Source organism: Peromyscus maniculatus, chromosome 14 (assembly GCF_049852395.1).
Source record: "Peromyscus maniculatus bairdii isolate BWxNUB_F1_BW_parent chromosome 14, HU_Pman_BW_mat_3.1, whole genome shotgun sequence".
Taxonomy (NCBI): domain Eukaryota; kingdom Metazoa; phylum Chordata; class Mammalia; order Rodentia; family Cricetidae; genus Peromyscus; species Peromyscus maniculatus.
In genome coordinates, this window is record NC_134865.1 from 18,460,099 (window position 1) to 18,487,999 (window position 27,901).

A 27,901-nucleotide genomic window follows, 5' to 3' on the forward strand; every position below is an offset into this window, starting at 1 on the left:
CAGAAATGAAAAACTTAAAATTCTCATAGAAGGACAAAGGAAACAAAGACCACAGAAAACAAAAACAATCTGGAACAAAAAGAATAATGTTGTTCTGCAGAGTTCAGGGAATCCTGAAGGAAGGGAGGAAGGATTGTGGGAGCCAGAGGGATCAAGGACACCACAAGAAAACCCACAGAATCAACTTAACTTGAGCTCACAGAGACTGAACTGACAACCAGGGAGCCTACATGGGACTGACCTAGGCACTGTGCATATAAGTTATAGTTGTGTATCTTGGTCCTCTTGTGGGACTCCTAACAGTGGGAACAGGGGCCATCTCTGACTCTTTTACAGGTTTTTGAGACCCTACTCCTCATACTGGGTTGCCTTGTCCAGACTTAACACGTGGGGAGGTGCTGAGTCTTACTGCAACTTGATATGCCATGTTTATCCCATGGGGAGACCTGCCCTTTCCTTAACAGAAATGGAGGAGGAGGGGATTGGGGGTGGAAACAGAGGGGGAATGGGAGGAGAGGGACTGGGAGGAGATGGAGGGAGAGGAAACCTCGGCCAGGATGTTAAACAAACAAACAAACAAACTTGTTTTTTAAAAAAGGACTTATGTTGGAGATGTCACCATATCTGATTTCAAGTTATCCTACAGAGGCATAGCACTCATGTTTGGGCTGCATTCTTAATCTCTCCTGTTGGACTTTTGGACTCTTTTGAGTATGGATGCATGTCTTGCCCATCTTTCTCCCTAGACCAAATCACTGTACTGTAATAGAGATGTCCAATAAATGATTCCTTAAGTGATGGATTTCCTAAAGGTCAGACATGTTCCTTCAAGAAGCACAATACAAGCTATACTCAGAAGTCTTAAAATAATAGCTATGTACACTGAAACTATGGCTGTGTGAGCAAGCTTACAATATAACTTTCCATTCTCATCTCATATCTAGCCACTTAATGCTGTTGTCACTTCATCCCAAAATTATCTCCTTCCCCGACTTCTGGGTGCCTCTATTTCTCTGTCTTCTTTTTGTGTATTCAATTGCTCTTTCTCAGATCTCCATAGGTTCATAATTCCCAAAGTTCTATTCGTGGTAAAATAGTTGACTTTCTAAAATTTTTGAGCTACTTCGTTTAAATGTTTTTCTCAACTTCAGCAGCTGGGTTTTTCTAGCCAGATGCAGTGCTGGGTGAGGATGTCTGGAGCATGAAGAGTCCGTCAGCAGCATCCCTGGCCTCTATGCACTGGATGCCAATAGCATTCTATCGTTATGTCAATCAAAAATATCCTGTCATTCCCACATTTCTACTGAGTGGCAAAATTATCATTGATTGAGATCCACTAGATCTAAACTAACTTTAATTATTTCCCACATATGCATACACATGCATACATGCACATACACATACACACAAACATATATATGCACATATACATACTGTGTTGCATGAGTATCCCCTGAGCCAAGCAACTACTATATTGAGGAGTTCAGCTGTACAGCTGTGTAGCATGAACCTTAAAGGGTCTTATTAATAAAATCAAACCTGAGCCAAGTATTGGGGTGAACACTGGAAGATCAGAGAGACAGAACAAGCCACAGCTAACCTCACCTGGTCAACTCCTCAGCTGATTTTGTTTCCTCAGACTGGAAGCCTCTGTGTCCTCATATCCGAATGGCTCTCAGCTGAACTGTGCTGCTCAAAACCTAAAAGCTTAACCAGCCAAATGCTTCTAGTTCCTGGTTTTCACGCCTTATATACCTTTCTGCTTTCTACCACCACTCCCTGGGATTAAAGGCTCATTTTCTGAGATTAAAGGTGTGTGTCACCATACTTGACTGTTTTCAATGTGGCCTTGAACTCACAGAGATCCAGAGGGATTTCTGTCTCTGGAATGCTAGGATTAAAGGTGTGAGTGCCACCATTTTTTAGCCTTTGTATCTAGTGGCTGTTTGTTCTCTGACCCCAGATAAATTTATTAGGGTGCACAATATTTTGGGGAACACATTACCACCACACAGCTGTGCCAAAGGATTGTGCTAGCTGGACTTAGCTGACTGTTTACAGCCCCTCAAGGAGAGGAGGCACAAGATGCTCCCTACCATCTGCTGTCTGCAACGCTGCCTTGGGGAGCAGAGAAAGTATATAATCCTGGAAGATGGGGAGCAGAGAAAGTATATAATCCTGGAAGATGGGGGGGGGGAGAAAGTATATAATCCTGGAAGATAGGGGGGGAGAAAGTATAAAATCCTGGAAGATGGGGGGGACAGAGAAAGTATATAATCCTAGGAAGATGGGGGGGTGCTCATCTTCATGGCTACAGGGCAGCCCTCACCCCTACTGGGTAAAAGCATTCTAGGTGTGGCCTTCCCGGTGAGGAACACCCACACTACTGGTAAGTAAGCCCTCACTTAGGCTCTGTAAGTAGACTCAATAAACACTTTGGTGAAATCAGGAAAGAATTTAAACAAACACACACACACACACACACACACACACACACACACACTCTCTACTAACTCCCAAATCCTTACCTTTCACCCAGTCCTCTCTCTTGAGCTCTCCTGAAATCTAAATAGTCAACCACCTACTAACCCTCCAGATGTCAAAATCAACATAATTAAGCCTTAATTCACCACATTCTACTTAAATGCATTCCTTTTCTATCAGTTCTATTTTGATGAATGGCACAGCTATCTGAAGCCCTAAGTACCTTTATTACTCATCTACAGTAAAGTACCAAGCATGTATTCTCACCCCATCTCCCCTCCGCTGTTTCATAGTCCCCATCCCACTACCTCTCCTTTTCTCCCTCTCTCAGGCTCTTTCTACAGAGTCCAGGCTACCCTAGAACTCATGACCTCCAGCCCCAGCCCCAGCAGGCCGAGATTACAGGCAGACTCTATCACACCCAACTCTCGTGCGGTCTCTTTAACAGCACCCATTTAAGTCTACCTTCCACTTCTACTACCACGTGTTTAATCGGGATAATCACAGCTCACTTAGAGCATGGAACTAGCTTACCAACAGGCCCCTGTTTTACCTCGTGTCCTCCTAACCTTCACCCACACAGCTGCCAAAGTGACCCTCCTAGGATGTGAAACTGCCATTAACCACTGAAAACACTGCGATGGCTTCTCACACCCTTTGAAGCACACTTCCACTCGTCAACACAGGCATTTACGACGGGACCTTCAGCGTCCTTTCTGGCCCTCCTCTCCCTCTTCCAAGTCACCCGCAAAGGCTATCACTGCAGTCATGCTAAATGCCTGACACTCTGGAGCGTTAAACACTTATTCCCCCCACTGCAGCCCTCATCACTGCGCCTCCTCGGCCCTTCCATGAAGCATTCCTAACCTGCACATCTGCCAAGCTTGGCTCAAGTGCCGCCTCCTCCAGGGAGTCTTCTGAAAGCTCCATACTGACTCACAGTCACTGTCCTTGGGTCTCCAAATGTCATCCTAATGTTTCGACCACACAAACCTCAGAGTAGGGATCAAACATAGATTTTCAGCTTTAGACTTTAATATCACCAAATTTACATTTTATAAATACTTTATTTTATATATACATACATACTTTTTTCTTTTCTTTTTCTTTCTTTCTTTTTTTTTTTTTTTTTTTTTAGTTTCTCAAGACAGTTTTTCTGTGTACACACCGTGGCTGGAACTCACTTTGTAGACCAGGCTGACCTTAAACTCATGGAGATCCGCCTGCCTCTGCCTCCCAAGAGTTGGACTATCGGTGTGCGCCACCACCCAGTCCAAATTTACATTTGAAAACCAAGTTACCAAACTGAAAGGATAAAACCAGTAAAAACATATACCAGCCATTTTATTTTATATAACTTCTTAAAAATCATACAAATATTCCCTTGAGGCATATAATTACTTAAAATAAAACATTGAAATGCACTGATTTAATAGATTGGGGAGACCATTCAAAGCCTTTTATAGTCTTGGATTCAGGGCGTCGATAATTGGAAAGAAGGCTCTATCTTCTCAGGCCCAGCCACTGTGTTGTTCAGAGATGGGGTCTCACTATGGATGGGAGCTGAGAGGTACACAATGTACAAGCTTGAAGCAGCAGCTACTGTGACGACTACTCTGTGCAGCTGGTTCAAGCTTCTGAAGAACTGGTTGCCACCACAATGCTAAAACAAGAGACAAGTGAATGCCTTTCATTTCACTCTGGAGGCAGAAGCACACTGAACTCTGTGAGTGTGAACCCAGCCTGGTTTACATAGCAACTTCTAGATCAGCCTAAAACTCCATAGTAAGAATTTATCTCAAAACAATAATAAATACACCTATGGCGTTGTTGGGCATGATAGCATCCTGTTTCAATCACATATATATAAAGTAAAGGGAAAAACGAAAAGACAGACAGACCTTTGACATTAATAAAGTACACTATGGTGATATTTTATTTGTGCTGAAATGTGATTTTATTTGTATGTTAATAAATAAAGTTGCCTGGGGGTCAGGACTAATAGCAAGCCACAGTAGAAGCCGAGTGGTGGCAGCACATGCCTTTAATCCGATCACATGGCAGGCAGAGTCTGTGTGTTTAAGGACATAGCCAGCTTGGAAACACACTCCTTTAATCTCAATACCAACCACAGAAGACCTGGAGGTCTGTATAGACAGGCAGTGATGATGAGGTCATGTGGTTGGGTTTACAACCAATAAGAAGGCAGAACAGAAAGTCAATAAAAAGACAAACACACAGGAAGTAGGCCTCTTTCTTGGGGGAAGGACAGCAGCAGCAGCGGGTGGTAAGAAGGTGGTTTTAGTCTCAGCTCTTAGCTACTGCTCTGACCTCTTGAACTTTTAACTCTGCATTTGGTTCTGTGTTTCTTATTTAATAAGACCGTTACATCTACAGCACAACTTTGGGTATGTCTTTAAGGGTTTAACAGAGGAAAGACCCATCCTGAATACATTGACACTAGCCTAGCCTCTAGGGTCCTGGTCTGAGTAAAAAGGGAAAAAGGAAGAGGCTTTTTCTTCCGTCTTGTCTTCCCAACCATGATGGATGGCATTCCTCTGAACTGTGAGTCTGCTAAGCGGCTTTTGCCCAGACATTTAGTTGCAAAGATGAGAAAAGTAATTCATACAGTGGCCATGCACGACTGTCACATGGCACCGGGGACGATGTGAGAACGAATATAGGGTCTGCTCATTTACACTTCCTTTTCGCTCTCCACGATGTCCAAGGTCCTAGAGCTGGGATTCTGAACACTGCTACTGTCATCATGGCTCAAACTCAGCCCCAAAGAACTCCATCCTTTACAACAAGCAGAGAACAATGCCACACAGCTCAGAGCTAGGATACTAGACAAGACTGACATACGTAGCAAATGAAAATATTTTATTATAAATAGAAAACATTCCATTCCACAGAGCATACTGCTCAAAGGGAAGGTACTAACTATACAGCATTAATTTTGTTTTGTTTGTTTTGTTTCTTAAAAACAATGAGGCAGAAAGATAGTCCAAGATAGCCAGTCAAATATACCACAAAGTGTAACTGCTAAGATAATGTATTTAAGTTATCTTTATTATTCAGGGAGAGAAAAAAGCCCTACGATTTATCTAAAGTACACAAAGCAGAGAATTACTTCTTCAGTTAGCATACCTAAAATATAGCAAGAGTAACTATGAGAGACATAAGTCAACTATGACTGACTACACACACGTTATATATGAAGCATAAGAGGAAACAAGCCTAACAACAACAAAAAGCCAACATCTGGAAACCACAGAGGAAGAAAATTCCAACAGAGAGCTGTGAGGAAGATCGACTGGGGGAGGAAGGCGGTGGCGGCACAGGCTTCCTATGAAGAGAGAATAACGCCCCAAGGTCCTGACAGGCCAGAGGCCATGTGACGAGGAAGCAGAGGGCACCCTGGCGGCAAGGCGAGACTGAGGGCAAGGCGAGGCTGAGGGCAAGGCGAGACTGAGGGCAAGGCGAGGCTGAGGGCAAGGCGAGGCTGAGGGCAAGGCGAGGCTGAGGGCTGAGGCTTGGGAACTAGGCGGTGGCGGTATCAGCGTTGTTGCTGGTAAGGACAAGTACTGCAAACACTAACGTCGTAACGATGTTAAGGGTTTGAATCCTGCCCCTTTTCATGAGAATGAAAGGGCCGATATAACTGTAGACTACGATGGACAACAACTAGTGGGCCAGTGAGGTTTCCACAGCGAAAATGGGAGAAGGGTAATGTTAAACTAAGTCTCTCAAGAAACGGCATGTTCTTTTTCCTCTGGCATGCCACATACCAAATATCCTTTAAAGAACAAATTGTTGAGTCACTACCATGGACACTATGGAAGAAACCTTGTACTGTTATGCAGAGTACAGCATTGCTATGCATGGTAGTATTACCGGAGCAAATCTATCCTGTCCCATTCCAATCCAAAATTCATGTTTTCTTTCTCCTCCCACCGTGTGTGTGTGTGTGTGTGTGTGTGTGTGTGTGTGTGTGTGTGAGAGAGAGAGAGAGAGAGAGAGAGAGAGAGAGAGAGAGAGAGAGAGAGAGAGAGTGTTATACATCATTTCTCTTTTTTTTTCCTTTTTTGGAAGGATTAGCCTTGCAAAGTCCAGACCATCAAAACTCTCCATGATTTATGCCATCATGCCTTTTCCTATGGGTCTCCTGATTCATGTATCTTACATCTTCAGAACTCAATTTACACCCTACTTAACCAGATTACTTTCCTTCAACGAAAACATACATTTTTAAGGTGTCTAGTGAACTATTAAGGTAACTATGGATTAACCGTAATGGGCATAATATTCAAAAGCAGAGGCATCATAAGTCACATAAACAAAGCATTATTCATAAATTCACATGCTTATCTTTGCTCTACTAAGAATATTAAGTTCTTCTCACTTTTCTCACCAGAAAAGATAGTAAAAACTAGAACTTTAAGATTTCAAGAAACATTTTAAAAGATCAAAGGTTCTGAGAAGAAGATCTTTTGATTTGGTTTAATCTGAGACCAGACTGTAACAGAGAAATGTAAAGTACACATGATCTTAAGAGACAGGCCACATGACAAACACAGTCTACTTACAGTAATTATGCATCCTGAAGCTAGCCCTCGGATGCAACGAGCAAAGTATGATGTGACAGGACTCGGTTTCCTCTGGGGGCTGGTGCTAATCCCCAACACAAAGCTCTGTGGCCTAGGTCACATGTGGACAGATGTATCTAAGCAGCACGGTTTGCTGTCAACCTATGAGAGCAACAGCGAAACAGACAGTAGCTACTAAAAGCTGGCAGCTTAACAGTGCTCCTCACTGACCACACCGGCTGCAGGAGCCAACTCAGACAGTGTGCAGCAGAGCTGGCCAGTCCTAGCTCCAGGACGTCAAAGGAAAACAGAGTTAACATGCTACACAGGTAGTTAGGTCAAGTGTATCCAATAAACTAGAACACACACGTGCACACCAAGCAGAAACGTGGATGAACTTTGGCCCTGATAAACTACAACAAGGAAATTCTTCACAGACCCCGTCTCTGAGATATTTGAGGGACAGAGTGTCCAAAGCATCAACAAACATCTTTTAAGACTCTTTCCCTGATTATGTTGAGTGTCACCTTGCCGTAATATTCCAAGTGTAAAGAAAAGCAGAGCAGGATCCTGACAAGCAGGTAAAACAGAAACAAGGTTTCTGAAATGCAGCCCTGAGTCTCCCTCAAGATAAGCAGAGGAGCTTCGGGGTCCGATGAAGCCAGGAACAAGGACAGGCCAGTGCCCAAAACAAACTGTCAGTCAGAGGCTCTGGTTTCTCCACCCTGGAGTCAGACTGAGACAGACATATTAACAGCTTTAACAACACTTTAACAACATTATAAAATCTCTTTATAACTAGAACTGACCCACATCCTTCACACATTTAAATTACCTGGGGGGGGGGGACCTGTGTCCCTTCCTTATATACTAAGTGCTATTAAAGGTAATTTTCTCATGCTGATTTTCCGAATTCCCTGAAGCCCCATATGCATCCGCCCCTAGACAGAGCAGAAGAAAAACACACTCTAATTCAAAATTACTACCTCAAGAGAAGACTAGTGTGGACCGTCCTCAATTTTTTTTTCCTATTTAGTCATTAACACACACACTGTATGTAGGTCCTCAATAAAATCATCTGACATTTCCATTTTAGTAACCTCTTTCTGCAGGTCTTAAAACTTTCCTACTTTATTAGCTCAGTACATTAAAGACCCTCCTCAATAAAAACCAAACCCAATAAATCTACAGGTATTTCGGTAGTAAACTAGTGTCACAGAACACAAAAGCAGACATGTCAACCAACGAATGGCATTTTAGGAAGCTTAGAGAAAAGCTCAACCTTGCCGCACGGGAGGCTGGGGTGCTGGCTCGGGGGGGCAGGTGCTTCCTTCCTGTAGAAGGGCCTGAGTCCAGTGCCTGGCAGCCACATGAAACCAGGTGTGCCGGCCGTTATCTGTAACCACAGCAACTACTACCACTTGGGATTTATTTGCCACTTCAACTGAAAACCTCCTCATCAATTATGCCTTAGATTTAAAATGAAAAACAATTGGCATGTCCTTTTTAAAAACAAGGTTATATTCAGACATAACACAAGTTTCAGCCACTACCCACTGGCTGTCAAAACAGTGTCAACCTGCTGAAGTTCATGTACATATGCTTTCTACAAACTGGCTAGGCATCACACTACAGATTTGGCATAACAGAAAACTCACCACTAAAAAACTAACAGACATTCTCAGGTTAAGAAAGCAAACACTGGCCAGCAGAACAGGCAGGCTGCCCGCAGACCTGCTCCACTCTCTGTTCCCCTGACCTAATGCTCAGGGTTGCCCCTGGCACTGCAACAGAACACCAGCTAAAGCTTGCCCTGCCCCCTGTCCACACCCCCTGTGGGTCCCACAGACCATGTCCCCCTGGCCTTCCCTCCCCGCCTAATGGCTGTGTCCCAACACCCAACTCAGGCAGACGCCCCCTGCCTAACCACAGGCTACACCTGCCAGATGACCATATAGGCTGCCCATGGACCTTCTCCACTCTCTCTGCTCCCCCAGACCCAATTCGCAGGGTCACCCCTAGCACTGCAACACACTATCTCCCCCAGCCTCCCCTTCCCCCAGCCTGTAACACCAGCAAGCATTCCCTGTGAACACACCAGCCTAGCAGGTCAGTAAAATAGGCAACACACAGCTAACACACTCTCTGAAAACCCAGAGAGGAAACAGAAACCAAGGAACAAAACTCCCACCCAACCAAGATAAACCCAGAAATCAGTACCTAGATCTATAATCACCCCATAGACATCAGCATAAAAACACAGTACCAGCCAGGGAAACATGCCTTCACCAGAGCCCAGCCATCCTACCACAACAGGCCCTGAATATTCTGACAGAGCTGAAGCATAAGAAACAGACCTTAAAACCAACAATATGAAGATGATAGAGGTCCTTAAAGAGGAAATGAAAAATCCCTAAAAGAAATCCAGGAAAACACAAACAATTGGAGAAAATTAATAAATCCTTCAAAGAAAGCCAGAAAAACACATACATTTGGAGGAAATTAATAAGTCCCTTTTTTTAAAAAGCCAAGAAAAAACAAAGATGTAAATAGTTGAAGGAAACAAATAAAACTGCTCAAGACTTGAAAATGGAAATAGAAGAAATTCTCACAAATAGAGGGAATTCTGGAAACAAAAATTTTAGGAATGAAAACAAAAACCACAGCAGCAAGCTTCACCAATAAAATACAAGAGATGGAAGACAGACGCTCAGGTATTGAAGATACAATAGAAAAAAGTGGACAGATGAGTCAAAGAAAATGTTAAATCTAAAAAATGTCTGACAAAAAACATCCAGGAAATCTGGAACACTGTAAAGAGACCAAATCTAAGAATAACAGGAATAGAGGAAGGAGAAGAATCCCAGCTCAAAGACCCAGAAAATATTTTCAACAAAATCATAGAAGGAAATTTTCCTAACCTAAAGAAGGACATGCCTATAAAGGTGCAAGAAGCATACAGAACACCAAATAGATTGGACCAGAAAAAAAAAAAGATTTTATCCCAGAGATGCAAGGACGATTCAACATATGAAAATATGTCAACATGGCAATGTTATCTACCATATAAACAAACTAAAAGAAAACACATGATCATCTCATTAGATGCTGAAAAAGCCTTTGACAGAATCCAATACACCTTCATGATAAAAAAAAAAAAAAAGTCCTGGAGAGATTAGGGATAAAGGGACACTTATACATAATAAAGACAACTTACCGCAAGCCTATAGCCAACACCAAATTAAATAAAAAGAAACTCAAAGCAAGTCCACTAAAATCAGGAACAAGACAAGGCTGTCCACTCTCTCCATATCTATTCAATATAGGACTTGAATTGCAGCGAGAGCAGAAAGACAACTGAAGGAGGATAGGAGAATACAAACTGAAAAGGAAGAAGTCAAAGTACCGTTATTTGTAGATGATATCCACTGCAGAAATCCTACAGCTGATAAACACTTTCAGCAAAGTGGCTAGATTCAAGATTAACTAAAAAAAAAAAAAATAGCCCTTGTATATACAAAAGACAGACTGAGGAAAAAAAAATCAGGAAAAACAACACCCTTCACAATAGCCTCAAGTAATATAAAATATCTTGAGATAACTCTAACTAAGCAAGTGAAAGACTTGTATGATAAAAACTTCAAGTCTCTGAAGAAAGAAATTGAAGAAGATATGGAAAGATCTCCCATGATCATGGATCAGGATTAACATAGTAAAAATGGCCATCCTACCAAAAACAATCTGCAGATTCAGTGTAACTCCCATCAAAATCCCAACACAATTCTTTACAGACCTTGAAGGGACAATTCTCAACTCCATATGGAAAAACAAAAATCTCAGGATAGCTAAGATAACCCTGAACAATAAAAGAACTGCTGGAGGTATCACCATCCCTGGTTTCAAGTTGTACTAAAGAACTATAGTAATAAAAACTTCATGGTATTGGCATAAAAACAGACACACTGATCAATAGAATAGAACTGAAGACCCAGACATAAACTCACACACATATAGACACCTGTTTTGTTTTGTTTTGTTTTTTATAAAGAAGCCAGAAAGACACACTGGAAAAATAAAAGCATCTTCAACAAATGGTGCTGGTCAAAACGGATGTCTGCATGTAAAAAGAAAACAAATAGATCCATATTTATCACCCCACACAAAACACAAGTCCAAGAAGAATAAAGACCTCAACATAAAAACAGACACACTGAACCAGAGAGAAGAGAAAGTGACAAACAGTCTTGAAAGTGTTTGTAGCAAGCTTTCTTGTTGGACTATCTTTGGGTCTCCAGACCCTTAAAAATGACATGGAGACTTCTTATTAATTATGAAAACTTGGCCTTTAGCTTAGGCTTGTCCCCAACTAGCTCTTATAACTCAAATTAACCTGCTTCTCTTAACCTATGCTGCCATGTGGCCTTTACTTTTCCTCAGTATGGTATGCCCCACTTGCTCCAAGTGTACTGGTGAAATCCCCAAGCCTAGACTCTTCTCCCAGTTCCTCTCTCTGCCCAGAAGTCCTGCCTATCCTTTCATGCCTAGCTATTGGCTGTTCAGCTTTTTATTAAACCAATCAGAAGGCACCTTAGGCAGAGACACATCTTTACAGTGTACTAAAAGATTATACCACAACAAGCATTGACAGAGGAGACAACTTCCTGAACAGAACACCAACAGAACAGGCACTAAAATCAACAATTAATAAATGGAACTTTATCAACTGATGGTGTCCTTACACTCTTCAGTTTCATTAGGCAGAGAACAACATCAGACAAAGAGGCAACATGGGAAAAGATTTTTACCAACTCCACATCTGAGAGGGGTCTAATATCCAAAATATATGAAGAATTCAAGAAATTTGGTATTAAAAAACAAATAATCCAATTAAAAATGGGGTACAAATCTAAATCTCAATAGAGGAATCTCAAATGGCTGAAAAACACTTAAATGTTAAACATGCTTGGCCATCATGAAAATGCAAATCAAAACTACTTTGAGATTCTATTTTACACCTGTCCGAGTAACCAAGATCAACAACACAAGTGACAGCTCATGCTGGTGAGGATGTGAAGCAAGGGGAACACTCCTCCTTTACTGGTGAGAGTGCAAACTTGTACAGTCATTATAGAAATCAATATAGCAGTTCCTCAGAAAATTGGTAAGCAATCTACCATAAGACCCAGCTATGCTACTCTTGGGTAGGGACGTGCCATCCTACCACAAGAATATTTTCCCAACTATGTTCATTGTGAATTTATTCATAATAACCAGAAATTGTGCTATAGGCAAGATATGCTGGGGCAATGGTGACTCAGAAATCGTGGATGTGGCCAACCAACGTTTGGTTTAACTTCAGACCAAGCCATGAGAGGAAGCCCACACACTACACTGCCTGGATGGCCAGGAACCAGAAATTGGACAGCCCAGAGGCCTAGGATAGAACCAAACATAACTGGGAAAAAAAATCAATAAAATTATTCCTAATGATATTCTGCTATACTCATAGATCAGTGTCTTGTCTACTCATCATCAGAGAGGCTTCCTTCAGCAGCAAATGGGAGCAGATGCAGAGACCTACAGCCAGACATTATATAGACAGAGTCTAAACTGGAGGTCTCCATTGGGTCCCTCCCCTCAGAGATCTGGGAACCCCACAAGAGGAGGAGAAAAGACTGTAGGAGTCAGAGGGGATGGAGGACACCAGAACATGGCCCAATGAATCCACTAAACAAGGCTCACATGGGTTCACAGAGACTGAAATGGCAAGTACAGGACCCATATGGGTCTGCACCAGGTCCTCTGCATATATATCATGGCTGTTAGCTTGGTGTTTTTGTGGAACCCCTAACAGTAGGAGCGGGTGTGTCTCTGACTCTTTTCCCTGCTCTTGGGACTCTTTTCCTCCTGTTGAGTTGCCTTGTCCAGAGGCCTTTGGCCTTGTCTTATTATATTGTGTTTTGTCCTGTTTGGCTGTTGTCTCTTGGAGGTCTGCTCTTTTCTGAAAAAGGGGAGTAGATCTGGGGAAGAGGGGGGCCAAACTGGAAGGAGTGGAGGGAGGGAAAACTGTGATCAGAATGTATTGTATGAGAGAAGACTCTATTTTCAATAAAAATAAAAAATAAAAATAAATTAAAAAACTAAAAAGAAACCAAAAACTATTATAAACTTGGGTTTTTACATCAATTACTAAATTCACTTTTCTTAATCAAATGTAAAATTTCTCTTGGTAGTCAAGTCTATAATGTCCTAATTCCACAAGTTGTAGAATTCTCTCAACAAGGGAAAGGCTATGAGGAGAATAGGAAAAATGCATAATCTATACACTTTACCACTGGGTTTTTAATGAGCAAATCATGAAAACTACATTATCATGCATCAGTGTAAATAATGAAAAAAAGAGGCTATACTGAAGCCACTGGCCTCTGGGGTTCCCAGCTCAATCCAGGAAGAAGAAGTTCCAGGTCACTGGAACCTGTCTCCAGCCAAAATATGTCTCTCATAGTTTTTCAATATTGTTAGATAATTTTATGCTGTGCTGTATTCTCTGTAACAGTAGGATAGGGCAAATTAACATAACAACGTGCAGAAATGTCAAAAGGCCTACTAGTATGATGGTACCAAGTTTTGTAAGACTCAAAAAGTAACTTACTGCTGGGGCTTTAAGAATTCACACTGTCCAGGAAGACCTAAGTCATCCCGTTTATTTCCTAGGGAACCAAGATCACCGTGCAGCACAGAACGAGTCTGAAGCTGTTGTTTTGTTCTGCTTTTCAAGCTTTCCAAGGTTTCTAGTCCACTGAAGTTCATTTCAAGGGTTGCTTGAGAAAAGGAGGGTTGCGCTCTGCACCACACCTGTGTGATGGGGGTCAGTTTTCACGCTGGTCCTTATAGACACAGATGTTCAGAGTGCCTGAAGTCATCAGCACTCTTCCTTGGTGACACTGACATCAGGGTTCGTGTCACATGTTTGCAAACTGTGCTGCACCAAAAGGAGAAGCCTTTTCAGGTGTTTTCATGAGATAAGAAAACAACTACAGAAGGGGCCTTTGCAAAAGATCCCTAAGGTCGTATAAGACCCCTAAGGTCATATAAGACCCCTAAGGTCATATAAGACCCCTAAGGTCTGTTGTCTCATAAAGAATAATCTAAACTTCTGCATAATTGATGCCTGCAAATAAATCACATACATAACCACCTTAAAGAACAAATAATGCCTAATCAATTTTAATTACAATAAAAACAATACAATAACCTTAATAACCTAATAAATATATAAATACACATATTTTGTTCTAAAAAGCAGAAGGTCTATAAAAAAGAAATTGTTCAATTTTATATATTGTAACAATTAGAAATCAATTTTATTTAGAACAATTTCACATAAAACCATTTTTAATAACCAGTTTTTACCATTTTTATGACTGTATTTCCTATACTTAAGGCTCTATATTTGGCCAGGCAGCAGTGGCACACACCTTTAATCCCAGCACTCAGGAGGCAGAGGCAAGCGGATCTCTGTGAGTTTGAGGCCAACCTAGTATACAGAGCAAGATCCAGGACAGCAGGTACCAAAACTACAAAGAAAAACCCTGTCTTGAAAAAACAAGAAAAAAACAAAAACAAAAACAGAAAAGAAAAGAAAGACTCTATATTTGGTAGCCTTACAAATATGTAGTAACAAGAACAGTGAAAATACTTAAGATTTATTCAAAAAGCTACTTCTTCCTATACCAATGGCACTAAAACCACAAGGCAAGAAACCATTGTTTTGAGGAGTTTATAAATGCTCTAAAAAAAAATTGACAAAAATCTGTTTGTAAAATATAACTTTGTTTAATACAAATATATTTCTACTCAAATATTCTCATATATGTACATATGTACTGTAAATAATGGATACTTGATTATTTTTATCATGTACTAGTACTAGGAATTGTTCTAACTGTCCCATTTACATTATTTCTCACAGTAACTGTGACTGTTGTGTGCGCAGGGGCCAAGGCACAATAAGATAGGATGGATTCCTCAGAGCCACACAGTTGGTCAAAGACAGAACTGAGATTCAAACCCAGAGAGACTGATGCCTACATGATTTCTAATCTGCTACACTACATGACATATAAACAAGTCCCTGACAGTCAGTAGGTACTATTTATTTCTTCTGTACTTACTCGGTGATAATTCTGGATTTCCCTTCAGGTTCATCATCTTTGGAATGGAAGGGCCATACACATCTACATCTAACAAGCCAACCGTCTTGGACTGCAAGAAAACCAAATTCACCATAAGATTATTCATAACGTTCACAGGACAAAAAAGTTTACACAGCAATAAGCCTATTAAAAAGAAAACATAAAATATTCCAAAATCATAAACAACAGAAAGTAAAAGCATAAACTACCTAAGACACTTGTTAAATTAGTGTTGTATTTCAATAACCAACTTGTTCAGGTCTCCTGTACAGTCTCAAGAAAATTAAGACCTTTTTGGTCTAAACATGATTTTGGAGAAGAAGTAAAACACAAACAGAATTGGAATGATTAGGAAAGCCTAATGAAACCCCAGACAATGGATCACTGACTTCTGGAAGGCCCTAAAATGAAAAGCAGACCATGGAGACCAGATTCTATTATAGGAAGTAAGGAATTCGGCTGCACATCTGGCAAGAGAGAGGGCCGTGTCAACAAGGCCACTGGCAGACATAACACAGGCCCCTCACACACAAACCACAGCTAAGTCCACTGGCCTGCCTTCTGGAAGACTAGGAAAGAGCCAACTACTGTTTCCTATGATGCCTGCTCCAGCCGAGAAGGGCAGAAGAGCCTATGAGTCTCTGCCAGGTAAGAGTTAATCAGCAACTTCGTCAAGGAATGGAAAACAAAACTTGCTGCTTGTAAAGACGTTGTCTTTCCCTCCACCTCCAAATCCGTCTTTGCTGTTTTTTCCCATGCACATAACATGCTAATACTAACTGGACCTCACTGAGTCGTCTTACAGCTTTCCTCCCACCACCCCAAACCCCAGCAAAAGAACACTCACAATCTCTCCATATCAAGAAAATTCAAGAAACTGAAACAACCCTAAGTCTTCCATGATGCCTGTTTCCAGACATACAGTTACTTTTCAACCCCCATCAGCTGGTTCTGTAAATATCTAAAACAAGATAAATTCAACATTTACACTCCTAATCTTACACTGACTCAATTCACAGTTCTAAGAAAACTACTTAGTCCCTTTGTGACTTGGTCTCCTGGGTGTGAAGAGAGATTGATGTCTGTCTGTATAGAAATCCCAGCAGAGCCAGGCGCTGGTGGCCCACGCCTTTAATCCCAGCACTCAGGAGGCAGCGGCAGGCAGATCTCTGCGAGTTCGAGGCCAGCCTGGGATACAGAGTGAGTTCCAGGAAAGGTGCAAAGCTACACAGAGAAACCCTGTCTCGAAAAAACCAAAAAAAAAAGAAAAAAAAAGAAAAGAAAAGAAAAAGAAAGGGAGGGAGGGAGGGAGGGAGGGAGGGAGGGAGGGAGGAAGGAAGGAAGGAAGGAAGGAAGGAAGGAAGGAAGGAAGGAAGGAAGGAAGAAAGAAAGAGAGAAAGAAAGAGAGAAAGAGAGAAAGAGAGAAAGAGAGAAAGAGAGAAAAAGAGAGAAAGAAAGAGAAAGAAACCCCAGCCTAATCTAAAATAAGAATGCAAAAAGAGTATTTTGCTTTTAATAAGATGATTATGTATAAAATTTAGTTTTAATGCACTGAGGTCAGGGCTGTAAAAGGGGAACATTCCTGAGAAATTCTGCTACCTTTATCCTCAGGAGAACTTAGTAGGGCTACAATGGAATTAAATTTACTGTGAATGATTTCAAGAGGGGCCATTAACACAAATATCTAAGCTTCTTCTGATACTATCTCATTGTAGGATTATTTCTGTGAAAACATCAAGAACTAAAAAAGCACTACAAAATAATAAATCTCAAAAAATGTAAGATTGTTTATCCTATATTAATGTTGGTTTTACAGTAACTTGAAGAAATGAGGTTCCAAATTCAAAGTGATCTAATTATTCTTTTCAAGTAAAATAACTCAGCCTCTGAAATTAGTGTTCTAGCCAAACAAAAACATAACTGTATAAACTGAGGACGTGACCACTCCAAGAAATGAATGAACAGGTTTTTATTGTAGGTATGGGGGGAGGGCAACACCAGAGGCTTCTGAAAGAGTCCAGAGCAGAGAAAGGAGAACACGGACCATGACCAGCAGACTAGCCATGGCCATGAAAGAAGAGGGTCTCTGAAATGTGTAACAGGGACTTGTGATACTAAGGAAGCCTGGAGGCAAGCGTGTGCTTTGGTTTACCAGCAGGCACCACAGAGAGACATTTGTCCCTTCTGCCAGTGATAGGGGACTGGTTCCTTTGGTAGAGGGGAACCAGCTTCACGAACTCCAGAGGAAGCCGGGCTTTTGTCTAACTTGCAGAATTTGGACCTGACAATAACCAAGGGTCCTAACTAAGACTGCAGCACCAATATCATCATTGCTAGATTTTTAAGTTCCCTTCAAAGTGTGGGAATCCATCTTCTATCTGATCTTCCAGGAGAAAACCAGGCCTTCAAGAACCCTTAGTACAAGAAACAGATCAAGATTTGCTGTCCCATTTGCTGCAGTAAGAACAGACATCACATACATGACGAAGATGGCGAACATGCATTGGCACACAAAAAGTAAGAGGGAGAGCATGATCACAAGGTTTAGACTTTACATTCCTCTCTTAATCCTTGCAGCAATACCAAGGTGTGTCATCCCTACTATGGTAAGAAGAAAGGAGATTAACACCACAGTAACCATGTTTTGTCTTATTTAGTTGTTCCGTGATTTCTGTCTTAGGATGAAGCAGAATCATACACAAGGCAAACCTCATCTATCGCCACCAGAATCTTAGCACAATCTAATTACAAAAGACTTAAACAGTGACACATCTTTTTCTCAGCAAGTTGCATTTATGCATATTTGTGTATATGTGTGTGTGTGTGTGTGTGTGTGTGTGTGTGTGTGTGTGTGTGTGTCACAGAAAAAGGCTACCAACTTGGGAAAGAGGAGCTGGAAGGGGTTGAGGGAGGGAGGCTGGGTAGGGCTGGAGGGAGAGAAGGGAAGACAGAAAGTAATGTAATTCTGTTGTAATTCAAAATACATTATTACAAGAAAGATATTGACCAATTTTTATTTATTTCTTGAGATTATAATATCACCTTAAAGAGTCACCTCAAAAATATTTTAATCCTTGTGGTTCATATGTGGTTCCTCAATGTTCCCTGGGCCTAAGCTGTGGGACTATTTTGCAGATGTACCCATTGGGACTGGAATCCACAACTCTACATTTTCTACACTGGTTTTCTATACTGGCCTCCATTTTTTGAAAAGAGTGTTTTCTTGATGAGGGATGAAGATTCACCTACCTGTGTGTATAAGGATAAAAGTTTATAGATTGTGCTGGTTTATTAAATTAGTGGCTGTTGATTCTTCTCCAATAACCATGACTTCATTAGCACTGACTAGTTAGCCAGGTTTCCAGTACCAGGCAGGGCACACCTCTTGTTGAGCAGGTTTGAAGTCCAGCTGGAAAGCTGTTGGTTACTGCCAAGGTATGTGTGCCACTACTGCATCTGTGAGACTATGGCGCCATGCTGGTTGCTGATGTGGTGCATAGGCATCAAAGCTGGGTAGGACTGTTGGTTCCCTCCCTCATTTGGAAGCTTGCATGGCATCTTCTGATGCCATGAAAGCTAGTCCTCAGGGAGGGAACATTCAGGTCAGTTCCAGCTCAGGGCCTCTGGGTCATTTCTGAAGGGGGTAATGTCTTCAGCAATAGGGACTTACCTTCCACCTCTGGGGAGAGGCAAGGGCAAGAGCAATAGGCTGTATGTTAGGGGAGTCTCTTGGACAATCCTGACCAACAACTCAAAAGGGGGGTTCTCTTGTCTAGGACTGGAGTTTTTGTTAGGTGGTCTTCCGCTCTTAGAGCAAGGCCATCAGCCCAGATAAGAAAAGTTCATTAAAACTATATATGTATATTTATACATGGAATTGTGTGTGCATTATTGGGTTTTTTAAAGGCAAATAATTAATAATATTATTCCTTGTTGCTTTTTCAGGTATCTTTATTGTTATTTTACCCACCTCCCTCATCCTGTATTTTTCTTATTTTCTCTTTTTCATTAATTGTTGTTATATACATACACACACACATACATATGTATATATTCCTAAATACATAAATACAACCTGCTCAGTCTGTATAATGTTACTTGTATGTGTGTTTTCAGGGATGACCATTGGTATTGAATAACCAATTAGTGTGCTCTTCCCTAGGGCAGATATTTTCTCCCAGTCTCTGCTTTCCTTAGTTGCCTGTAGTTCTTTGAGTAGGGCTGAGGCCGTCTGGTCTTCCTCCACTCCATCTACACACACATGTCTACTGTTACTGCTGAGCTCATGCATAGGCAGGCATATTCCTGAGACTTTATGGGTGTAGCTTCTGGCATTTCTAGAAGATAAAACCTCACAACACAACTCTGTATTTTGATTGGTTGTGGTTCCCTATAATGGTCTCTATCTGTGGAAAGAGAAGTTTCCTTGAAGAGGAGTGAAGACTATACTTATATGTTGATATCAAGACAAATATTTAGATCATAGTTAGGAATTCTGCTGGGTTAGTAAAGTGGATTTGTAAGTTCTCCTCCGAGATCCATAAATTCACTAGACCTCTGTAGCTGGCTAGATTCAAGCACCAGGCATGGCTTCCCTGCAGCTGAGTGGGCGGTAGGTACAGTTAGAGGGCTGCTGGTTACTGTCAAGGTGTGCATGCCACCGCATACCCTTAGGGTCCTTGTGCCGTGCTGGTCACTGACGCGGTTCATGGGCATCACAGCTGTGGAGGACTGTTGGTTGCTTCCCTCCTTTAGAACTTGGAATAGCGCCTTCTGATACCAAGAATGCTAGGCCACAGGGAAGAGGCTCTCCGGTCAGCTCCAGCTCAGGGGCCTCTGTGCCCTAGGGTCTGGAGAGCATGGTGTCTGCAGCACGAGGGGCCTACACTCCACCTCTGAGGGGCAATGGTAATAATGTTTTGGGAGTCTCTTCAACAACCATGATCACCAACTCAAAAGAAGGCCTCTCCTGCCTGGAGAACAGCTCTGTTAATGTCAAAGGAGCTATCTCAGAAAAGATCGACTTCCTCATCCTTAACTGGCTGATTGTTCTGAACAATAAAGACCATAGTTTTCAGACTATTTTCCCAGAGCCAATTTACCATTGTCTTGCTTAGAGTTTAGACATTAATAAGTAAAAATCTTTGTCCATTAATGGAAACACCAAAGCCTTCATGAATTAAATAATATCATACCTAAAACTGCCATGACTGTTACCATTCCTATGAAAATAAGCTTAACTCCATTTTCAAATGTATAATTCAATCACATTCAAAAGGTGACAATTATACATCATTTGTTCTTTATAGTTTACTTCATTACTTCAGTCTTAATTTCCTTTATCTGTGAGAAATCACTGACCAAAACCAACAGGGGAAGGGTTTATCTGGCTTACACTTCAAGACCACAGTTCGTCATTGAAGGAAGTCATTGCAGGGTCTCAAGCAAGAACCTGAAGCAGAAACTAAAACAGAGACCATGAAGGCGCACGGCTTTCGAGCTTACTTCCGCTGGCTGCTCAGCCACCTTTCTTACAAAGCCCAGGCCCACCTGAGCAGAGCTGGCGCTGCCTAGAGCCAGCACCAGCAATGGGCTAGACCCCCCCATATCAAATGGCAATCAAGAAAACGCCCCGTGGACACGCCCACAGGCCAAGCAGTGCAGGCAGTTCCTCAACTGAAGGTCCTTCTTTCCCAGCTGCGTCAAGTTGGCCACCGGAAGCTAACTATGACAATTGTTAGGTAGGCTTCTATGTTTAATATCTAAATAGTCTTTGATTTAAATTTTAAATTTAAATTCCAAGACAATTCTATTCTACAGAAAAAACATATATAAACAAGGTAGGTTACAAATAAATGTATGCAGCAGTGTTCAACTAAGTCTCAAAATATTTTTCCACCTCCTTCTTATCAGAATAATTATACTAGGTCAAGAAAGCTTCAATTAGAATTTTCTGTATCTTTAATTTTAGCCAGACTCAAAAGAAACAGTCACCACAAACACCTTATGAATACCCAGCAAATTAAATTACTATTAGCAAAAGCAACTGCAAACTTAACTATTATAATTGTCATCTTTATCATCATAAACTTAGCTAAATGTCCTGTCATCTAACAACACACTCTTTTTCTGACTCTCCTGCAGGTCTCAATACCCAGCAGATAACACAAAATAAACCAAACCCTGAGACACCCTTAGATTTTTGGATTGTTCCTTGATAATATATACATACCAGCCTGTGAAAGCTGTAAAAGCTGGCAGAATTATTCAGAGTGATTATACTGTTTCATTACCCCTCATGAAAGCTGCAATTTGAGAGCCTACCTGTCCCATTTTTTTGAGCTGGATTTCAAAGGCGGCAACAACAGTGTAGATCCTGCTTTGTTCTTGCGGCAGGATTTACCCTGAAGATTGTAAAGCTTCTGACATGCTCCTTTCATCCCTCTTGTCTACTAATATAACCCATCAAAACAGCATCCTAGAGCACTCCCACCCAATTATTCCTACGTAAATACGCCTTTCAGATTTGCCTTAAGCTTGTCCTTTCCACAGAAGTACCCAACTAAGACTCCCATGATTCCCAGCATATTATATTCAATGTAATCTTAGCCTGGTAATTGGTATTATTCAATCTGGAGTTGAGCCAAGCCTCTTCTTTCTTGTCTTTCTGCCTATCTTTAAGTCAAACTGTCAGTCAAAAGAGTTTCAGTCTCTTCCTGGAGAAGAGCACATTTCCTGACTCTGTTAGCTGGGATTAAATAAGAATCTGACTGTCAAGAACTAATGGTTGAACAAAGTACAGAGAGCAGTTTCCCATTGCTTGTCAAAGGGGTATCTAAATCTCCAAGTTCAGTCAAGACAGACGGAGGAACAAGGGCACCTGAAGGATGAGGTTCACCTGACAGGGGTGCACAGCTGGAGAGGCCTCACGGAAGTACAAAAGAGTCTTAAATGACACACGCATTGCTTGTGAGAGAGCTGAGAAAGCAAAAACGAAGGAAAGGAACCATTTCTAATTTGAAACTTTAGAGTTACCTTCGTCTTCTAAAGAAACTGCCCGGCTGGCAGGATGGCTCAGTGGGTAAGGGCATTGCAGACCTGACCACCTGAGTTCTGTCCACGGAGCACACACGATGGAAGGAGAAAACCAACTCCCCCAAACCATCCTCTATCTCCACATACGCACCATGGGGTGTGTGTGTGTGTGTGTGTGTGTGTGTGTGTGTGCGCGCGCGCGCGCGCGCGCCCCACAACACACACCAAAGAAATGCAAAAAAAAAAAAAAAAAATTCTTTTTAAAAAGAAACTGACGACAAAGCTGAGGCCCAGAAATGAAGTCACAGTTAGGCCCAGGAGTCAACTCTTTCTCCAACTCACCTCCTGCCTCCTAACTCCATGGATTTTCACTACCCACTTCATCGAGAAGCCACGGAAGCCTTCCTACTGTTCCTTGAAAAGAACCAACCAGCCTGTGCACTAGCTCGTCCTTCTGGTACACTCTCTCTTACATGGCACACTGTTGTTTGTTGTTTCTTATGGGGAGGGGGACGCCATCCAGCTCCCAAATAAATCACACATGGAGACTTATTCTTACTTATAAATGCCTGACCTTAGTTTGCTTGTTTCTTGCCAGCTTTCCTTAACTTAAATTATCCCATCTATCTTTTGCCTCTGGACTTTTCCCATTCTCTTACTTCTGTAAATCTTACTCTTACTCCATGGCTTGCTGGGTAGCTTTGTGGCCGGCCCCTGGAGTCCTCCTCCTCCTCTGGCTTCTTTTTATTCTCCTCCCAGATTTCTCCTCCTATATATTCTCAATGTCTCCCAGCCCTGCCTATCCTTTCTCCTGCCTTGCTATTGGTCGTTCAGTTCTTTATTAGACCGTCAGGTGTTTTAGACAGGCACAGTAACACAGCTTCACAGAGTTAAAAAAAAATACAACATAAACAAAAGTAGCACACCTTAAAATAATATTCCCTGCCAGGTGGTGGTGGTGCACACCTTTAATCCCAGCATTCCAGAGGCAGAGTCAGGCAGATCTCTGTGAGTTCGAGGCCATCCTGGGCTACAGAGTGAGTTCCAGGAAAGGTGCCAAGGCTACACAGAGAAACCCTGTCTCAAAAAAAACAATAATAATAATAATAATAATAATAATAATAATAATAATAGTAATAATATTCCCCAACAGCACACTCTCACCTTCTTCATGTCTCTGCTGCTGAAAAATGTGATTTTTTTCCCAATGACACTTACTCTGTTCATTAGAAACCAACACTCAGTCTCACGCATTTACCTCTCCCGTATCCCAAGCTACCTTTTTGCCTTCTGACACACTATTAATTGTGCACTGTGAGGACAAAGCTATCCTTTAATAAACCTCCATTTGTTCTTTAAAATCTTAGGAGTGGGTTGCTATATAATGCCTAAGGCCCCGACATGGATTTTAAGAGTCAATGATTTCATTAATTCTCCCTCTTCAAAAACCAGTTAATAAATGCAAGCTTTAATATAGCCTGGTATTAGCCAGACATGGTGGCACATGCCAGCAACCCCAACATTCAGGAGACTGGGACAAGAGGCTCATAAGTTCAAGGCCAGCCGGGGCTACAAAAATAAGTTCTAGACCAGTCTTGACTATACAGTGAGGCCCCATCTCAAGCCCAAACCTTCCCCCAAAGACACTGTAGGTAGGAGTGTATGTTTTGGTATTAAGAAAGGGTTATATGGGTGTGCTAGTGCATATCTTAATCCTAGTACTTATAAGGCTAAGGTAGAAAGACCATGAGTTCAAGGCCAGTCTAGGCTACAAGAACAAGATTCTGTCTAAAATAAACATAAGATGAAAAATGTGAAATGGGTTAGAATTTTCCCACAGTCTACTCCTCCACCACATTCTTCCCCAGAAACTCCTCCATGAGCTTGACTTCACTATGGATCTCTCTTCGCCGTGGATTTCTTCAGACATGGAACTTCATGGGAAAGGATCTAGTGGGAGCCGCGGACTGATACAGAAACACGACAGAATGGTATACGCCATCTAAGGCCTTGAAAACTGAAGCCACACATGGAACTGAAAGAGCTAATTAAAAAGAGGAATTTTAAATCTTCTCAGCGGCCAAACTGGTTCAATGGGGTTTCAAATATAAAAGGGCTACAGAGGTTTGGCTTCGTTTATCCTTTATAGAACAGGATTACACAAAAAAAGAAGAAATTGCCTTCAGTCCCACATTTTTATTTAAAAAGTAATGGGGAAATATACTAACAAGACTAAGAAAAATCTTAGCTCCTTGGCCTGCCTTTTTAAAGTATTAATGTGTTTAGTCAGTAAAGTTTTAACATTTGGAAAAATTAGGTTTCTATCACCATGGTGATGCTTATAAAAATGCAGGAGAGATACATATAGACACTAAGCCCTAAAAATAACAGTCAGTTTACTAGGGACACCAACCAGTCTTTTTATTATCAGATTCGCAACCCGGGAACCTTGGAACCTAACTAAACAACAGAGCCTTTCCCAAACAGATAAAGCACTCCAGCAAAACCCTTCCCCAACTGCGGGGCCAAGAGCAGCCCTCACAGTACTGACAGCGGATCCTGCAAAGCAACAGGACTCAACCTCCCCCCCCCCCCCCCCCGCAGGGCATTGGAGCACTGCAGACAAAACCACAGCACGCCTCGGCTGGCTTTGCAACCAAGGCCCCATGTGCTCCGCCCGCTCCCTCGCTCCCTCTTCCAACAGCGCCCTGCAGAGGCTAAGCCTTTCCTACTCCCCAAGGAGGGGGGGGGGGCAGGAAAGGAATTGTTCCTGAGAAAAAATGAATTGGTAAGAACCAAGTTAGGGAGTATGAAGAATTAAAAGGAGAAAAAATTTTGAGAAAAATCCAGATAAGCTTGTACTAGGGTCAGCTAATGAAAATCCCAAGGCCAGCTCACAGTGTCGCCACCTACAGGAGGTTAAGCAAAGAAAGAATATATGAAATGCAAATTTCAGGTAATTTCTCTAACTCAAACGCCAACTCAGCAGCTTCCTGGAGCAAAGTAAGAGACTCAATTACTGCAGCAAGCAGCACTTTATCAAAAGAAATATAAAAGACGGGCCAAAAGGTCCAAGCAGGAAGCACAGACCAGCAGCTTCTTAAATCCATTCACAACAGTCACTGCTGCTTCTAAGTGCAAGATGCAGAATGCTTCCCAGCTCACCATGCCGCTCAGATTGGTATGGCCCCGGCGGCAACAAGGCCCTCAGACATCAACATCGCCTCAGGTGGTGGCCCACACCAGGGACAGCCTCACGGCTCTCAGTGGTACCACGGGCCCTGGCCATCACCACGGCCGTGGGAGGCAGTGCCGAGCTTCAGCTCTCCCGCACACACCGCTCCACTTCTCCTTCTCTCGCATTCCTCCACCTCACACCTGTTCATCACAGTGGTGCCCACCCACCCACCCTCGCCTTGGGGTGCCAAGCAGGCCTGTGGCTGTCTTCCACCCACCCAGGCTGCAGGGCACTGGGTGGGCCTGTCCCCCCTCTGTTTTTAATAACGCCCCCGCCAATTCCATGGATGTGGGGCCAGCTACTTAAAAAAACAAAACCTGACTCTTCCTCCCCCAGAAGCCATGAACTGTGAATAGCTCCTCGGTTAGGGTAGGGCTTCGGAGCCCCTCTACCTCCACGCTAGAATTTCACTGGCTTGTGCAAGTGCAGCGTTCCTGTCTTGTCTAAGGGTCAGCTTCCCTCTAGTCCTCCCCAGCCACCAGCTCTTACAGTTTTCCCACACACCCCCTTCCATAATTGTAGCTGCAGTTATCCTGTTCCTGCCCGGCTCCGCGGCCCTCAGACCCAAGCAAACATACAGGGAATTATATTATTTATAAACTGTATGGCCTAATGGCTCAGGCTTCTTGCTAGCTGTTCTTATATCTTAAATTAACCCATTTCTATTCATTTATAAGTTGCCACGTAGCTCGTGGCTTACCGGTATCTTAACATGTTGCTTCTCATCACAGTGGCTGGCAGCGTCTCTCCCTGCCTCAGCCTTCCACTTCCCAGAATTCTCCTCTTTCCTTGTCCCACCTACACTATCCTTCCTATCTGGCTACTGACCAATCAGCATTTTACTTATCAAACAATCATAGCAACATATATTCACAGCATACAGGACATCCCACAGCACATACTGGTTCCTGAGCTTTGGGGTGGAGGAGATACGGACATCCCATTTGGGGCTAAGCACTCCACAGACACTCCGCAATCTGATCAGTTGCTAATGCTTTATCCACTACCCACTGCAAAAACAAACAAACAAACCAACGGTGAGGGCTGCACTAACCTGTGGGTATAGAGATATGAGAGGGCAATGTGCTGGGATGTCCGTTTATCAGAATAAGACCCCTGGGGCCTATGAAACCCAACCATGGGTTCTTATCCAGAATTAAAGTACAAGACATATGTTTCTTCCTGTGAAATGGGCCTTAAATCAAATCATAAAGTGGTTGGTTAGTCCTATAACACCCACACCACTATTGCACCCACGGGCATATCTCGTATCATAGTTCACATCTGGGTAAAATTGTTGATTACTTTTTTTCCCTCCAGCAGCCTACATAGCTCCATCCAGTACTATAAAAGCCACGAGGGGGAGGAAGATTCCTGGTTAGTACAAAGTTGATTTCCACATATGCTATGACCAAAGTCTGCGGTGCCTTCTACAATAGGGTCTTGCCATCAAGTTCTAGTGGGCAACCAAGAGCAATGGCAAGAGAGTTTACATGTCAATTTATCCAAGTCTAATTCTAATAACAATTCTAGCACATGAGTGTACAATAAGTCTGAAGAAATCAAGCCACATACGGGCTAGTTATTTGCCAAGGCCAGGCAGCTGCCCGAAGGAAATGGTAAGAACCCAAGCAGCATACTTTCAGAGTCTGCAGGTAACCACCACAGCATGCTACTTCTCTCCAGAGACAAATTTAGTCGAAGCCCTCACAAAAAAGTACAGACTTGGCATTACTGTGCTCTCCCTCCCACCAAGACTTCTTTATGAGCTGGGGAATAAGCATTCACTGTCAGCATGTGGTTATTTCCCACACAAAACTATCATCCAAAATAACATCCCAATTACTAACTCGGAAAATACATAACATAAACTTGGAAAAGAGCAAAACGATCCTTAAAGGGCACATACTTCCTGATTTTACCTGAACTGATATTGTCCATTTTAAGAGCAAGAACCATGCCTACCTTAGAGCTTTGAGACTGCTGTGAGAAACAGTCTCTATTAAATAATAAGCAACACATTTTATAGGAATTGGGTTTAGAGAGCTTTATTATATTAGCCAATTTTAAGGTGCATACTTATATAGATTACATGGAACAGATACAGTAAAAAATATACTTAAGGAAATAAAAAATCATAATGTGAAGCCAGAGAATGTTTGGCTAAGCCAACAGGAAATCAGCTGTTGATTACAACAGATACTAAGCCACATGAGAAGCATTTACAATACGCCACTATTTATTCTCTTGTGATTGTACAGAATGAAGTGTCTCTATACTAAATCAAATGCAAAATACTTAGACGCTAATATACAAAAGCGACCATTTATTGAACCACAGTACTAGCTCTAGACATCGTA

The 27,901-nt window shown here is 42.1% G+C and overlaps 1 protein-coding gene across 3 annotated transcripts in view; it reads right to left on the reverse strand.

Annotated features, from left to right (window-relative positions):
• Nubpl (NUBP iron-sulfur cluster assembly factor, mitochondrial) overlaps nt 1-27,901 on the reverse strand; it is a 206,279-nt gene that overhangs the window by 144,735 nt on the left and 33,643 nt on the right. For 2 of the 3 annotated variants that reach the window (XM_006975272.4, XM_076550679.1), the window contains one exon: nt 15,248-15,338. In XM_006975272.4, the coding sequence (XP_006975334.1) occupies nt 15,248-15,338 (91 nt within the window). Of the gene's footprint in view, nt 1-7,073; nt 7,316-15,247; nt 15,339-27,901 lie in introns of those variants that run through there. The other variant, XM_042260627.2, reaches the window with a different exon arrangement.